The sequence below is a fragment of the Palaemon carinicauda genome, chromosome 19, assembly GCF_036898095.1.
Source record: "Palaemon carinicauda isolate YSFRI2023 chromosome 19, ASM3689809v2, whole genome shotgun sequence".
Classification (NCBI taxonomy): Eukaryota; Metazoa; Arthropoda; class Malacostraca; order Decapoda; family Palaemonidae; genus Palaemon; species Palaemon carinicauda.
The window spans coordinates 38666750-38684361 of NC_090743.1; the positions used below are offsets into that span (position 1 = coordinate 38666750).

At 42.6% G+C, this 17612-nt stretch overlaps 1 protein-coding gene across 4 annotated transcripts in view; it reads left to right on the forward strand.

Annotated features, from left to right (window-relative positions):
- The window catches only part of Hacl (2-hydroxyacyl-CoA lyase), a 320106-nt gene that overhangs the window by 299524 nt on the left and 2970 nt on the right, over positions 1-17612 (forward strand). For all 4 annotated transcript variants that reach the window (XM_068393478.1, XM_068393479.1, XM_068393480.1 and 1 more), the window contains 3 exons: positions 7215-7394; positions 15859-15998; positions 17143-17357. In XM_068393478.1, coding sequence (XP_068249579.1) covers positions 7215-7394; positions 15859-15998; positions 17143-17357 — 535 coding nt within the window. The remainder of the gene's footprint in view (positions 1-7214; positions 7395-15858; positions 15999-17142; positions 17358-17612) is intronic.

Here is a 17612-nt window from a genome sequence, read left to right on the forward strand (position 1 = left end):
ATTCTTCGACATAGGTAAAGAAGGTTTCTTAATGGCGCACCATAAAGCTTCTGACTGTCCACGTAATGGTTTAGTACGTCTCAAATAGTACTTAAGAGCTCTTACAGGGCATAGTACTCTTTCTTGTTCATTTCCAACCAAATTAGCAAGGCTTGGAATATCGAACGATTTGGGCCAAGGACGAGAGGGAAGTTCGTTTTTGGCTAAAAAACCAAGCTGTAAGGAACATGTAGCCGTTTCAGATGTAAATCCAATGTTCCTGCTGAAGGCGTGTATCTCACTGACTCTTTTAGCTGTTGCTAAGCAGACGAGGAAAAGAGTCTTCAAAGTAAGATCTTTAAAAGAGGCTGATTGAAGTGGTTCGAACCTTGCTGACATAAGGAATCTTAGTACCACGTCTAAGTTCCAACCTGGTGTGGCCAACCGACGCTCCTTCGAGGTCTCAAAAGACTTAAGGAGGTCCTGTAGATCTTTGTTGTTGGAAAGATCTAAGCCTCTGTGACGGAAGACTGCTGCCAACATGCTTCTGTAACCCTTGATCGTGGGAGCTGAAAGGGATCTTTCCTTCCTTAGGTATAAAAGGAAGTCAGCTATCTGAGTTACAGAGGTACTGGTTGAGGATACTGATTTCGACTTGCACCAGCTTCGGAAGACTTCCCACTTCGACTGGTAGACTTTGAGAGTGGATGTCCTCCTTGCTCTAGCAATCGCTCTGGCTGCCTCCTTCGAAAAGCCTCTAGCTCTCGAGAGTCTTTCGATAGTCTGAAGGCAGTCAGACGAAGAGCGTGGAGGCTTGGGTGTACCTTCTTTACATGCGGCTGACGCAGAAGGTCCACTCTTAGAGGAAGTGTTCTGGGAACGTCTACTAGCCATTGCAGTACCTCGGTGAACCATTCTCTCGCGGGCCAGAGGGGAGCAACCAACGTCAACCTTGTCCCTTCGTGAGAGGCGAACTTCTGCAGTACTCTGTTGACAATCTTGAACGGGGGGAACGCATAAAGGTCTAGATGGGACCAATCCAGAAGAAAGGCATCTATGTGAACTGCTGCTGGGTCCGGAATCGGTGAGCAATAAATTGGGAGCCTCTTGGTCATCGAGGTTGCGAACAGATCTATGGTAGGCTGACCCCACAAGGCCCATAGTCTGTTGCATACATTCTTGTGAAGGGTCCACTCTGTTGGGATGATTTGACCCTTCCGGCTGAGGCGGTCTGCCATGACATTCATGTCGCCTTGAATGAACCTCGTTACTAGGGATATGTTTCGATCTCTTGACCAGGTGAGGAGGTCCCTTGCGATCTCGTACAACGTCATCGAATGAGTCCCTCCTTGCTTGGAGATGTACGCCAAGGCTGTGGTGTTGTCGGAGTTCACCTCCACCACCTTGCCTAGAAGGAGGGACTTGAAGCTTCTCAAGGCCAGATGAACTGCCAGTAGCTCCTTGCAGTTGATGTGCAACGTTCTTTGATCCGTATTCCACGTGCCCGAGCATTCCCGACCGTCCAATGTCGCACCCCAGCCCGTGTCCGATGCGTCCGAGAAGAGAAGGTGGTCGGGGGTCTGAACAGCCAGTGGCAGACCCTCCCTGAGGAGAATGTTGTTCTTCCACCAAGTCAGTGAAGACTTCATCTTCTCGGAAATAGGAACCGAGACCGCTTCTAGCGTCTTGTCCTTTCTCCAGTGAACAGCTAGGTGAAATTGAAGGGGTCGGAGGTGGAGTCTCCCTAACGCGATGAACTGGTCCAGTGATGAAAGCGTCCCTATCAGACTCATCCACTGTCTGACTGAACATCGGTCCTTCTTCAGCATGTTCTGGATGCATTCTTGGGCTTGACTGATTCTGGGGGCCGACGGAAAAGCCCGAAAAGCTTGACTCTGAATCTCCATTCCTAGGTATACTATAGTTTGGGATGGGACGAGTTGGGACTTTTCCATATTGACCAGGAGACCCAATTCCTTGGTCAGATCCAGAGTCCACTTTAGATTCTCCAGACAGCGACGACTTGACGCAGCTCTTAAAAGCCAGTCGTCCAAATAGAGGGAGGCTCTGATGTCTGCTAAATGCAGGAATTTGGCAATATTCCTCATCAGTTTGGTAAAAACAAGAGGTGCCGTGCTTAGGCCAAAGCACAGGGCTTGGAACTGGTATACAACCTTCCCGAAAACGAACCTTAGAAAAGGTTGGGAATCTGGGTGGATGGGGACGTGAAAGTAAGCGTCCTTTAGGTCTAACGAGACCATCCAGTCTTCCTTCCTGACCAATGCTAGAACCGACTTTGTCGTCTCCATGGTGAACGTCTGCTTTGTGACAAAGACATTCAGAGCACTGACGTCTAGCACCGGTCTCCACCCTCCTGTCTTCTTCGCCACTAAGAAGAGACGGTTGTAGAAGCCCGGGGATTGATGGTCCCGGACTATGACTACCGCTCCCTTTTGTAGTAAGAGAGACACCTCTTGCTGTAAAGCTAGTCTCTTGTCCTCCTCTCTGTACCTGGGAGAGAGGTCGATGGGAGTTGTTGCTAGAGGGGGCTTGCGCAAGAATGGAATCCTGTACCCCTCTCTGAGTAACTTCACAGACTGTGCGTCTGCGCCCCTGTTCTCCCAGGCCTGCCAGTAGTTCTTGAGCCTGGCTCCCACTGCTGTCTGAAGAAGGTGGCAGTCAGACTCTGCCTCTAGAGGACTTGGAACCCTTCTTCTTGCTCCCACGTTGACTTTCGGCACGAGCACCTCCTCTGCTGGAGGCTCTGCCACGAAAGGGCGGAATGAACCTTGACGCTGGAGTGTCCATCCTAGGTCTAGGCACGGAGGGCAAAGGGGTGGCTTTGCGTGCGGATGACGCCACCAGGTCATGAGTGTCTTTCTGGATCAAGGAGGCGGCAATCTCCTTGATCAACTCTTCAGGGAAGAGACACTTCGAGAGCGGAGCAAACATAAGTTCCGACTTTTGACATGGGGTGACTCCAGCTGACAAGAAGGAGCAAAGGTGATCCCGCTTCTTGAGGACCCCGGACACGAAAGAAGCCGCAAGCTCACTAGAACCATCCCGTATGGCTTTGTCCATGCAGGACATAATGAGCATGGAAGTTTCCTTGTCAGAAGGGGAGGTCTTCCTGCTCAACGCTCCCAAACACCAGTCCAAGAAGTTAAAGACTTCGAATGCACGGAAAACTCCTTTCATAAGATGGTCCATATCCGAAGGAGTCCAGCAAATCTTGGAGCGTCTCATAGCCAGCCTGCGGGGAGAGTCTACCAGACTTGAGAAGTCGCCCTGGGCAGAGGCAGGAACTCCCAAGCCGAGAACTTCTCCCGTGGCATACCAGACGCTAGATCTGGAAGCAAGCTTGGCCGGGGGAAACATGAAGGTTGTCTTCCCAAGTTGCTTTTTGGACTGCAACCACTCTCCCAGTACCCTTAAAGCTCTCTTGGACGAGCGAGCGAGTACGAGCTTCGTAAAGGCAGGTGCTGCTGACTGCATGCCTAAAGCGAACTCAGAGGGAGGCGAGCGTGGTGCTGCAGACACAAACTGATCCGGATATAAATCCTTGAACAGCGCAAGCACTTTCCTAAAGTCTAAGGAGGGAGGCGTGGTCTTGGGTTCGTCGATGTCCGAGTGTTGGTCGTCAAGATGTGCAGCTTCGTCATCATCAGAGAGTCCATCGTCTGAATGTTGAGGAGGAAGCGGCAAAGGAGTAGGTAAAAGCTGGACGGCTGAGTCCGGCAGCACGGGTGCATGCGTGGCTGCACTGGACCCAACGTCATGGAACTGTTGGTCAGTCTGAGAACTGGCAACAACCATAGCTGAGTGGGGACGCAAAGCGTCTACTCCTGACTGTGGTCGGATAGCGGAGACCACCGTGGGTTGCGGAGGCTGACGCACCGCGTCAAAACACGGCAACTGAACTCCACCCTCCTGTTGTTGTGGTAGCACACGAACGTCAACGGAGGGTTCCGTGCGTCGGTGAACGTCAACATGCGTCTGGCAGGGTCGACTGCGCATGGGTGGTGGAGCTCTCACAGCAGGATGAGTGTGGGATCAGGCAGCCTCAGCGTCTGCTGGGCGCACAACCGTGGTTGGTTGTAGGCTAACGGGTGCAGCGTCAACCTTCTCCGCGGTGTAACCCGAATTTCCGTGTAAGTCGGAACACCATAAATATACGTACTGTACTGTAAAGTATTACTGTATACTGTACTATAATAAAATGTATCAAATGACATAAAAACAATATTAGAAAAAGAGAAAACAATTCCTTACCACATGAATTAAAGTAAATATCAATAAAAAAAGAAAACAATTCCTTACCACATGAATTAAAGTAAATATCAATAAAAAAAGAAAACAATTCCTTACCACATGAATTAAAGTAAATATCAATAAAAAAAAAGAAAACAATTCCTTACCACATGAATTAAAGTAAATATCAATAAAAAAAGAAAACAATTCCTTACCACATGAATTAAAGTAAATATCAATAAAAAAAAAGAAAACAATTCCTTACCACATGAATTAAAGTAAATATCAATAAAAAAAGAAAACAATTCCTTACCACATGAATTAAAGTAAATATCAATAAAAAAGAAAACAATTCCTTACCACATGAATTAAAGTAAATATCAATAAAAAAAAAAGAAAACAATTCATTACCACATGAATTAAAGTAAATATCAATAAAAAAAGAAAACAATTTCTTACCACATGAATTAAAGTAAATATCAATAAAAAAAAAGAAAACAATTCCTTACCACATGAATTAAAGTAAATATCAATAAAAAAAGAAAACAATTCCTTACCACATGAATTAAAGTAAATATCAATAAAAAAAAAGAAAACAATTCCTTACCACATGAATTAAAGTAAATATCAATAAAAAAAAAGAGAACAATTCCTTACCTTATTCCTATGGTTGGCTTGCACACTGGAAGGGATGTTGCAAGGGACGGAGAGACTGGTTTATTGTGGAGAGGAAGGTGCAGAAGATGCTGGAGAAACTGGGGCAGGTGAATCAGGATTCTCTGGAAGTGAGACAGAAGATGCTGGAGAAGCTGGGGCAGGCGAGTCTGGAGGTGAAGAGCCTACAAGAGGTGGTGGAGAAGCTGGAGAAGCAGAGGCAGCTGAGGTTGATGGCAGAGGCTCTGTAGCAATAGAGGCAGCTGAGGTTGATGGTAGAGGCTCTGTTGCAGGCAAATCTGGAGTAGTAGAGGCAGCTGATGTAGAGGGTGCAGTTCTCTCTACTTTCTTAAAATACCCTCTTCTCATCCAAAATCTCCTTATAACACTGCAGTAAGTCCATGACACCTCTGGAAACCCTGGTGAACCTGTCCATGTTGGGATCTTGAGCCTCGAAAGTTGCCAATGCTTGTTGTATCTCGGCAAAACCTTTTGACAAGCCCTGCCTTGTGAAAGCCTTAGGGTCTGGGGTGGGGGCTTCTTCCTCTTCCTCTATGATCTGCTTCTCCAGTTGACTCTTCCAAATTCCCTTGAGTGCCCTTGGATTTTCAGCCTGATAGACCAGCATGGGCTTCAGTTTGAAGTCGCCAGCAGCATTTCCCCCAAGAAGCAAAGTTAGCCTCTCCTTGCCTGCTTTATGACCGGGTGCTGACTTCTCCTCCTTTGCTATGTACGTGCGGTTAGGCATGCGCTTCCAGAATAAACCTGTCTCATCCGCATTGAACACCTGATAAGCAGAATAACCCCCCTCCCTAATTATCTCAGCCAACGCTTTAGGAAATTCACTTGCTGCTTTCTCATCCCCACTAGCAGCTTCACCTTGCACTTTAAGATTATGGTAATTGGCCCGAGCCTTAAATCGCATAAACCAACCCCTACTAGCCGAAAACTCTTCACTTTCACTTTCTCCCCCCCTTTCTTTTTTCAACGCTTCAAACAACCTTTTAGCCTTCTCTTGAATAACCATTAAGCTCACTGGAATACGCCGTTGATTTTGATCTTCCAACCAAAGCACTAATAACCTTTCCATTTCGATAATTAAACCATTACGCTGTTTCGTTATCACTGTTGCTTTCATTGGAGCAGATCCTTTTACGTGTTCAACAATGCGCTCCTTATCTTTAAGGATAGTAGCCACGGTCGAACGGCTAAGGCCAAGCGATCGGCCAATGTTCGTTGGCGTTTCACCGTTTTTAGACCGCTTAATAATGTCTAATTTCACTTCCATGGTGATGGCCTTCCTTTTCTTCGATGCACTACCATCAGAAGAATCTGCCTTGCGCTTTGGAGCCATAATGAAGGGCAAAAAGTTAAAAAAAACGATCAAACACGTGAGAGAAAGAACAGGCAATCACAACCAAAAATGGCGTATGAGTGGAACTGAGCGACGCCGTCTTCCTCGCCCACAACCACCGCAAAGCGTATTCATCCACCGCGCGCTAGAAACTAGTTCGCAATTGTTTACGTCGCTTACGACGCTAACGGTGTAAGACGGAACGACGCTTAATATTATTTTTATATTTTTATGGGGCGCGTTCGTAACGGCGAAACCGCGTAAGTCGGGACCGTCGTAACCCGAGGACCTACTGTACATATCATCTGTGTTTTTTTTTTTAATATAGTGAGCACATTAGATAACATGATATGCTTGCTTCGTGGTGTTTATAAGTTAGAGAGAGTAAAAGTATGTTGATGAAAAGTTTCATCCTATATAAATCGTTAGAAGTGACTGAGAGATTTCTTGCTATCAGTGACAAAGTGTTAGTCTTTGTGTGCCTCTTGAGCTGAGAAAGGTAGGTTTGAAGTATTTATGCATTTCTTGTGCCAGCCTTACTCGAAATGAGGTTATGGTGTATGTAGCAAGTGTTCTTTTTTAACTTTTGTTTATCCTACTTATCAATTCAGATATACAGTACTGTATATATGATCGATGGAGATGTAAAAAAGAAGCTTATATGATGTAAAACTAGTTTTCATGCAAACCCATCAATAGCATACATTATGCAAATACTGTTTACCTTACGCCAACCCATGCTAATCTTTTTCATCATGTATATACTGTAGCTTATTGAAAGTGAGGAAGGTAATTGAAGTATACCCTAGTATCTAGAGTGTATGCAAAGTGAGACTACCTTTTCTGTCTGGTTGATCAAAAGCTATTACCTGGTAATGTGAATATTAGGTAGATGTACATAGAAGTGATGTGCTTGTATGGAAAAAGTTGATTTTTTATATGAAAACAAAATATTTCATATCATTTGTTCTTCCAGGTAGACATATGCGCGGAGGAATTCCACAATAGTGTAAATGAAAGTGTAACATTGCTCGGGGACATTAAGGCTGTAACCAAACAGTTAGTCTCGGCTGTTCCTGGATGTCTTATACAGAAGAAATCGCCTTGGTGGAAAAATTTAAGTGAAAAGTCCAAAGCAAATAAGCAAATCAATGATGTAAGTTTTTCGGATTGTTGCATGAATATATTGTTCTTTGAAAAGTGGCAAAGTAGATAGTATTCAAAAGAAAATGTATTTTGATTAAATGAAATCGTGGAATGTACTTTACCCATGTCTCAGAGAAACCTGGAGAATTTTAGAATTGTAAGAACTGTAATGGATATGTGAGCCTATATTTATGTTAGTACTGTACATGAAAAAGAAATATGTCAAGGTTTGGAAGAGTTGAAAAACTTGAAAGTCTATAATGTTTATCATTTGGCTTTGTTTCATAATTTGAAGTTTGAAGAATCGTATGTGAATTTGCATATAGAAAATCACAAGCTTAGTGATATCATAACATTGTATATACAAGTACCTTCAATATCTTTTTCTTAATGTCATGTGGGTTTGCTGTAAATGTATTTGATTATTTGTGTTATGGCTCAGGAATTCCACAAAGCAATATTTAGCTGTATGTATTTGGAATTATAGACTACCAAATGCAGAACAGACCCTGGTAGAAAAGCAACAAGCCACTACAGTGATAAAGATGGGCTAGCAGCCCCTTGTTATAGATCTTAGCATGGTGCCCTGTACAGTATTTGCTCTTATATAAAAAGTTGAAATTGAATTTTACAGTTCTCGTGTAATAACTATTTGTCTATTCTATTTAGTGTTATGAAATTATGAATGCTGTGACTTTTGTCTTTGCTCTCAAGGCTGAAACACAAGTATTTAATAGATATATAAGGTAATGGGAATGTCTGGGAGTGTCGTCAGTTGTACAGAAATTATTTGTGGTCTGGAGTGTCTGTAACCTAATCCTGCAAATGGTAAGGTCTAGTTGTACTTTACAGTACTTTACTTCTAAACTTGTTGTATGTAGTTATTCAGACCACTGAGTCACATTACTAGACCTCTTTAGAGCTCACTTACAGGATTTTTTCATAAATGAAAGGTAAAACTGGAAAGAGGCAAAGATAAATATGTAAAAGAGACCAAAGAGAACCATTGATAAGGAAAAGGCAGAAAGCAATGCAGATGTGTGCTCAAGAGGTACCTTAAAAGACCCTTCAGTACCATGTTCATTGTGTTGGGCAAGGGGTACTATTTATTACCACATTTTCAAATTCATATAAAATATATCTCGCTTGCATTTATATTCAGATTTTAAAAATAAGTTCCTAGATTTTTGGAATATGTAGGACCCTCTTAGAGTGCCTGAAAGATGCCTAATAGCATTTAACACTCAGAGGTACTGAATAGTCATTGATAAGTACTGAAGAAAATAGTGGGACCTTTTTTTTTGCTTGATGTAACTTTGTTTAGGTGAAGCCTTTAACTTAATAGACCTCAACTAGGAGGTAAAATCTCTAGAAATACTAATACTTATAGGTGGGTATCTCATGTAGTACACTGTGGATATTTCTAAGGTGTCTTCGTGGAGTCAAACTTTTCAGGCCTTAACTTTACTCCCCTTCTTATTTCTTTTCTTCCACCTTTCTGTCCAAACTCTTTTCAACTTTTACTTTATAGTGCAACTGCAGAGTTCATCCCCATTGCACTTAATGGGCTCTGTGGTCACAGCACTGGGTCAAATTGTATCATTCTAATCTTACTTTCATTGATAGAATGAGTTAAAATTGCTATCAGTTATGTAGATATATGGAAAATATTTGAGTTAAGGGTAATGTATAATATAGGGTGTTGGTTATATATTAGACTTTGTCAGCAGACTATTTTACTTCAGAAACTAGGTGGTATAATTCAATAGCTTACACTCTGAATCAGTTATTGCATTGGATAGTGCATGTAATTGGGCTGAGTTTACAGCAAATATGGGAATATTGCAAAATAAACTCCTTTTCTGCTTTAGTTTGATCATGTCTGTGGTCTGTGTTACTGTACTGTTTAGTATCTTTTACAGTATATGGTACTGGTTCTTTAAAAAGACAAATCTTGCCTATGTGAAATGTTTTATTAGATTAGGTAATCAAAATAGAGTTCTGAATACTGTGCAGTTTTAAATATTTAACTTAGCCGGTGAATATATAATAGCTGCAACTCTGTTGCTCGACAGACAAAAAACAGTAAAAACTCGCCAGCGATCGCTATACAGGTTGCGGGTGTGCCCACCAGCGCCAACTGTCGGCCAGATACCACTCTCGATGTAAACAAAGACTCAATTTCTTCTCTGTCGACGTGTCGACAAGACGTACTTTTACTCGCTGTAGAACCTGGAGTTTTATCAACATATTTGGTGAAGTACTTCATTTTGGTTTGAGCTTTCGCAGTGCAGGTATTTTATCTTCATCTTAAATCTTGAACTCGTTTTTGGATAGATTTAATTTTTGATGACAAAGAGAGTATGGACTTTCTTTGACTTTTAAATGGCCGACCCTTCCCTTAGACGGAGGTGTGTTTAGGCTTTTAGCAATTATCTTATCACGTTATAAATTAATTATAGATTTTCCTCTATATATTTTATATCTCACCGCCTTTATTAGGCCTCTTCGATTAACTTTCCATTTATAATAAACATAAAAATAAATTTTAATGATTTGTTTATATGCGACCTTTCCTGAGAGTAGGCGGTCCTAACTTGGAAACCGAAGTTAAACAACGTTGAGCCCTTTTCAATCGTAATAGCTTTTAAAGAGCTAATGATTTAAAACTTTTTAAATGAATATTTTTAATAAATATTTTATGAAAGATTTTCTTTGAATAGTCTTCGTACTGTTTTCAAAGATGAACTAACGTTTAGTTTATTTATGCTACGCAGTTTGCGCTCTATCGTTACGATAGAGAGAGAGAGTATCACGGTTTCACTTTGCAGAAAGAGTAAATCGATTCTGACGTTTTGTTCATTCTTCTTTCAAAGCTTAAATGTTTTAAATTCTATTTTAAAAGAACTTTTTAATTGAAAAACCTTTCAGTTTTTTCCTTTGGTCAAATAACATGTTTTTTTGACGAAACGTAATTGGGCTCTTCTCTTAGGTGCGAAATCAAGAGAGAGAGAGAGAGAGAGAGATAGAGACGGAGGGAGAGAGAGAAGAGAAAACGTTCTGTTCAAGCGGGTAACGTTGTTCTCGAGTTACTCTCGTCCCTAGTCTCTGTACGGGGAGAAAGGATAAAACGTTTTTAGTTTTATTCTCGTCCCCAGGCAATGTACGGTGAGAGATTGAAAACGTAGTTTTGAATGAACTAGTGTTTAGTCTCTTCCCCAGCCACTGAATTTTTTATCTTAAAAGATGTTTACTGTGTTTTGCTGGTATTAATGTGCTTGCATTATACGACTGATTTCGCATTTACTACCTTTTGATGAGGGTAGAATTGCGTGCTTCAGGTAGAAATCAGTAAAGGTTTCGATTTCAGTGAAATAAGTGCAAACAAAAAATCGTAGTGATAAAGTGATATTGCGCAAAGTGTTACAGTGTTGCGTAACCGAGGGTTCGTCTGTTCGTGCCTGTCGTTCACCTAGTCCGGGACCTCTTGCAAGCTCCCAAGCCCAGGGGAGAAGTAATGTCGTACGACTTATGGGTTCGAGAGGCCTTGATCAGCGAACAGACGTTCCCTCTATGGTATCGGGTGTATCTTACCAAGATCTCCCCTACCATAAGGCGAGAGAGACAATTTTCTCCTCGTCATCCGAAGGCTTTTCGCATAAGAAACCTGAAACAAGGTTTCGAGGCCCTTAAGCGAAAGTCAGTCCTTTCAGGACAGGTCCAGCGTCCTGGTTGTAGCCATTAGGACAGCTCTGACCCTATGCAGTCATCGGAAAACTGCTTGCCGCCTAACAAAAGCGTAACACAGACTCCGAGAGTCTTTTTGTTGGCAAGGTTTTGCGGTCACAGACGTTACCCTCGTCTCTTACCGCAACCATTTCCGTTGATCCTAAATGGGTTGTACGGCAAGACATGCAGAATAAGCTTGCCTCCCTTATGGAAGACTATTCTGCCGATTAGTACGTTGAGCCTAGCCGTTTATCTCATCGAGATCCTGGCTTTCAGCCAACCTAACGTTCCTTTGTGCGTCCTGGTGACGTTGGCGTAGCTAAGTCACGTCAGTCAGGTTGTTTAGAACCACACTCGATGCGGTCTCGTGTGGATTTTCAGCCACATTTGGACGTTAGGCCACTTGCTGATGCTCCTGTTGACGTTCAGGACGTTCGCTAACAATCGGAGTTGACTTGTTTTGACGCTGTGCGTCAACCTCCGCATTCTAGAGTTGTTTTGACTGCTCAATCTAGGCGGTCAAAGCAGTCTCGAGTGGACGCTGTGCGTCCTCACGCACCTGTTGTTGTTGACAGTTCACAGACTGTCAAGCGGTTACATGACGTTGCGTCCTGGTCTCTCTCACCTGTTGTTGTTGACAGTTCACAGACTGTCAAGCAGTTACATGACGTTGCGTCCTGGTCCGCTACTAATGCACCAGTGCGTGTGGACTCTGCTTGTAAAGCATTGCCACCACGGTAGGTCTCTCCCTTGCTTGAGACTCAGCTATTTTCGGACAAGGTTCCTTTAGATGAGGAAGTTGCTGTTCCCCCTCCTACTGATATTCCCTTGAGGACTCTGTCAGACGGAGAGGAGCCTAAAGCTGCTTAGCCCTCTATGGACTTTAATTAAATCATGCTGATTTTTAAGGATCTTTGTCCGGATCTTTTTGTAACTGCTGCTCCTCGTTCGCCTAAACGTCAGAGCTTACACTAGGCCTAGCTACTTCGAAGCCGTTGTTTTATAAGCTAGTGCTCTCTCGCTCTCCTAGAGAGCTTTACGTTTGCTAGGCGACTGGTTTATCACCAGGAGGAGTTTGGGGGATACAGCCTTTGCTTTCCCTTCTTTTAAACTGGCTTATAGAGCGAGAGTCTGATATGACACAAGAGAAGTTCTCGGCTTGGGAGTTCCTGCCTCTGCCCAGATAGACTTCTAAAATCTCGTAGACTCTCCCTGGCGCCTGGCCAGGAGACGCTCCAAGATTTTACAGGTCAACTTCACAGCTGTTTTCGAGCCTTTGAAGTTTTGCTGTACAATTATGTCATGCATAAACAAGGCTTTCAGGGATGGCTCCAATGATCTGACAGCCACGTTCTCTGCAGAGACAAGTCTCTCAGGGATGGCTCCATGATTTGGCAGCCATGTTCACTGCAGGAGTACGTAAGAGGCAAGTGCGCTCAATGTGTTCATTGTCAAGACAAACTTCGCGATGAAGTCTACCAGGCTGTCTTGACAGCATTTATGGAAGGCGACTGGATGGTCTCTCTCGACCTTCAGGAGGCATACTTCCACATTCCTATACACCCGGATTCCCAACCGTTTCTGAGGTTTGTTTACAGGAATGTGGGGTACCAGTTTCGAGCTATCGGAGATCAGAGCCTCCCTGTACTTGGACGACTGGCTTCTCAGAGCCTCTTCCAGTCATCGCTGTCTGAAGGATCTCAATTGGACTCTAGATCTGGCCAAGGAATTGGGACTCCTAGTCAATTTGGAAAAGTCACAGCTGGTCCCATCCCAAACTATTCTGTATTTAGGGATGGAGATTCACAGTCAAGTTTTTCGGGCTTTTCCGTCGGCCCCCAGAATAGATCAAGCCCTGCTCTCCATCCAGAAGATGCTGAAGAAAGAACGCTGCTCAGTCAGGCTGTGGATGAGTCTGGTAGGGACGCTGTCATCCCTGGAGCAATTTGTATCATTAGGAAAACTACACCTCCGTCCTCTTCAATTCCATCTGGCTTTTCACTGGGAAAAGGACAAGACGCTAGAGGCGGTCTTGATCCCGATTTCCGAGAAGATAAAGTCTTGTCTGACTTGGTGGAAGGACAATATCAGCCTAAGAGAGGGTCTTCCCCTGGCAGTTCAGATACCCAACCACGTTCTTTTCTCGGACGCATCGGACTTGGGCTGGGGCGCGACGCTGGACGGTCGGGAATGCTCAGGTCTGTGGAACTCAAGTCAGAGGAGCATGCATATCAACTGCAAGGAGCTTTTGGCGGTTCATCTGGCCTTGAGAAGCTTCGAGTATCTCCTTCGAGACAAAGTGGTGGAAGTAAACTCGGACAACACCACGGCCTTGGCGTACATCTCCAAACAGGGAGGTACCCACTCACTGACGTTGTACGAGATCGCAAGGGACCTGCTCATCTGGTCAAAAGATCGAGGCATCTCCCTAGTAACGAGGTTCATCCAGGGCGACTTGAACGTCCTAGCAGATTGTCTCAGTCGGAAAGGTCAAGTAATTCCAACCGAATGGACCCTCCACAAGGATGTGTGCAAGAGACTTTGGGCGACTTGGGGTCAACCCACCATAGATCTCTTTGCAACCTCGCTGACCAAGAGGCTTCCAATCTATTGCTCTCCAGTCCCGGCCCCAGCAGCAATACATATAGATGCCTTCCTCCTAGATTGGTCACATCTGGATCTTTACGCATTCCCACCATTCAAGATTGTCAACAAGGTACTGCAGAAGTTCGCCTCTCACGAAGGGACAAGGTTGACGTTAGTTGCTCCCCTCTGGCCCGCGAGAGAATGGTTCACCGAGGTACTTCGATGGTTAGTAGACGTTCCCAGAAGTCTTCCTCTAAGAGTAGACCTTCTACGTCAGACACACGTAAAGAAGGTACACCAAAGCCTCCACGCTCTTCGTCTGACTGCCTTCAGACTATTGAAAGACTCTCGAGAGCTAGAGGCTTTTCGAAGGAGGCAGCCAGTGCGATTGCTAGAGCAAGGAGAGCGTCTACCATTAGAGTCTACCAATCGAAGTGGGAAGTCTTCCGAGACTGGTGCAAGTCAGTTTCTGTATCCTCGACCAGTACCTCTGTAGCCCAAATAGCTGATTTTCTCTTATACCTGAAAAAAGGACGATCCCTTTCAGCTCCCACTATCAAGGGCTATAGAAGCATGTTGGCATCGGTCTTCCGGCATAGAGGCTTAGATCTTTCCAACAATAAAGATCTGCAAGACCTCCTTAAGTCTTTCGAGACCACTAAGGAGCGTCGTTTGGCTACTCCTGGGTGGAATTTAGACGTGGTCCTAAGATTCCTCATGTCAGACAGGTTTGAGCCTTTACAGTCAGCCTCCCTGAAAGATCTCACTCTTAAGACTTTTCCTGGTATGCTTAGCCTCGGCTAAAAGAGTCAGTGAGATTCATGCCTTCAGCAAGAACATCGGATTTTCGTCAGAAAAAGCTACTTGTTCTCTGCAACTTGTTTTTCTAGCCAAAAACGAGCTACCTTCTCGTCCTTGGCCTAAATCTTTCGATATTCCCAGCTTATCGGAGATCGTAGGCAATGAACTAGAAAGAGTCTTATGCCCTGTTAGAGCTCTTAAGTTCTACTTAGCTCGTACTAAACCTTTACGAGGCCAATCTGAAGCGTTATGGTGTTCGGTTAAGAAACCATCCTTGCCTATGTCAAAGAATGCTTTGTCATAGTTTTATCAGATTGTTAATACGAGAAGCTCATTCACACTTCAGTGAGGAAGACCGATCTTTGCTTAAGGTTAAGACGCACGAGGTTAGAGCTGTAGCAACTTCCGTGGCCTTTAAGCAAAATAGATCTCTGCAAAGTATCATGAACGCAACCTATTGGAGAAGCAAGTCAGTGTTCGCGTCATTTTACTTAAAAGATGTCCAGTCTCTTTACGAGAACTGCTACACACTGGGACCATTCGTAGCAGCGAGTGCAGTAGTGGGTGAGGGCTCAACCACTACAATTCCCTAATTCCATATCCTTTTAATCTGTCTCTTGAAATGTTTTAATGTTTTTATGGGTTGTCCGGAAGGCTAAGAAGCCTTTCGCATCCTGGTTGATTTGGCGGGTGGTCAAAGTCATTTCTTGAGAGCGCCCAGATTAGGGGTTTGATGAGGTCCTGTTGTATGGGTTGCAGCCCTTGATACTTCAGCTCCTAGGGGTCTGTCAGCATCCTAAGAGGATCGCTGGGCTACGTAAGGAAGACGTACTTACAAGGCAGAGTAATCGTCTAAGTCGACTTCCTTACCAGGTACCTATTTATTTTGGTTTTGTTATATTGATAACTGCCAAAATGAAATAAAAAACTCTTAGCTTATACGATGTAAACATATTTAACTCTGGTCTCTACCCACCTCCTTGGGTGTGAATCAGCTATTATATATTCACCGGCTAAGTTAAATATTTAAAAATGATATTTTAATTATAAAATAAATTTTTGAATATACTTACCCGGTGAATATATAAATTAAACGACCCTCCCTTCCTCCCCTATAGAGACGCAGTGGGATGAGAAGAAATTGAGTCTTTGTTTACATCGAGAGTGGTATCTGGCCGTCAGTTGGCGCTGGTGGGCACACCCGCAACCTGTATAGCGATCGCTGGCGAGTTTTTACTGTTTTTTGTCTGTCGAGCAACAGAGTTGCAGCTATTATATATTCACCGGGTAAGTATATTCAAAAATTTATTTTATAATTAAAATATCATATTTCAAAATCTAACAAATATTTTTTTCAGGAAATGGCTAAAGATATGGGAGAGCCACTGAATTATTATGCAGTGTTGGATACTGTTAACACATTAATACCCAAAGATGCTATCATAGTAAGCGAGGGTGCCAACACCATGGACATTGGACGCACCATGCTCTTGAATAAGTAAGTTACCTTTTAGGTCTGCCTCAGTCATTTACATAGCATCATAGTAGGTATATTGCATAGTTGCTTATTTGTACAGTACAGCATTATTAAGTCCTTTGATTTATGAAGGGTAAGTCTTGTCTTAATGGCTTTTGGCTTGGTGTTTACTTGTGGTACCCAAAAGGTTGCATTGGATGTTCAAAATATTGTTAGGTATTCATATAAAAACTATGCCATAGAATATATCTTTGTCTTGAAGTTACACAGTATTATCATCAACACATGTATTTTCTCTCCTTTGAATTCATCAATGGTTTCGAGAAAAATGAACTGAAGATTGTTTCTCTCGCTTTCCAATGAATTAAGTAATGCAGTTTAAGTTGAAGTGAAAACTTGCAATCAGCCCTACACCATATAAGCCTTTTAAATGAAATGCAGTACTATTCTAACATAAAAATATTAGAATAATGATGCTTTATAGTGCAAATACCAAACTTTGTGAACATCCTGATAAGTTACAGTATAAAATGTTTTATTTCACTTGTATTAAATTTTATAAAATTTTCAGTGCTGTAAGTTGGCATTGATTAAAATTATTGTTCCCACTCATGCCATGTTAGCCTCATTGTTTCATACATTATTTCCTGCGAGATTTTATCTGATTACAGAGGTACAAAATACAATTTGAATTAAATGAAAACCATGTTTTATTAGTTTCTATTTATGGGTGTATCATATTTATATATTTTCGTTTATGGTTTGTGTGATCTTTATCAGTAACTACTATTGATAATGTTTCATTGTCTTATTCCCACACAGTGAAATATATACCTGATTGTGTATATTAATAGCACAGTGTAAGTCCATTTAAGTATTTAGAAAGAGAGCAATATCAGAATTTTAACTGAAATTACTACCAATAACTCAAGAACTTTAGTTGTCTGATTATCCTTGAAATCACGAAATAAATTGTAATTTTTCTTGCTTTCAAAGATGAATTTCAGATCTAGGTGTTCCATAGGTCTGTTCTTTGACTAGCTCTTTTGACAGAAATCAGAAACTAAACATGAATTCTAGTACAGTACTTTACATTTCACATACTGTTATAGATAATTACTGTCATCGTCCGTTATTCATGACCTTAATAAGACATTGTTTACAGGCTGCCTCGACATAGATTAGATGCTGGTACATTTGGAACAATGGGAGTAGGCTTGGGCTTTGCCATTGCTGCTGCCCTGTGGACTCGAGATTATGCTCCCGGGAAGAAAGTTATTTGCGTTGAAGGAGATTCGGCATTTGGTTTCAGTGGTATGGAGATGGAGACAATTTATCGATATAATCTTCCAATTGTTGTTATCATTGTCAACAATAATGGTAAGCACAGTGTTTTTATATGTGTTTGATGATAAAGTTAACCAGAATTGTAACAATAGTATAGAAAAATGAAAAGAAGACTACAGTACTGTATGATATTGAGTCTATCCGTTCTGCTATTTTTTTTAGAGAAAAAAGGCATACAGTGTCTCAATAGTTAAATTCTGCCCTGAGATTTTGGAACATATTGAACAATGTTATTAGAATTAGTATTAAGGAGGGAAAATTTTTATCAGAAGCCATATTGGATTTTGT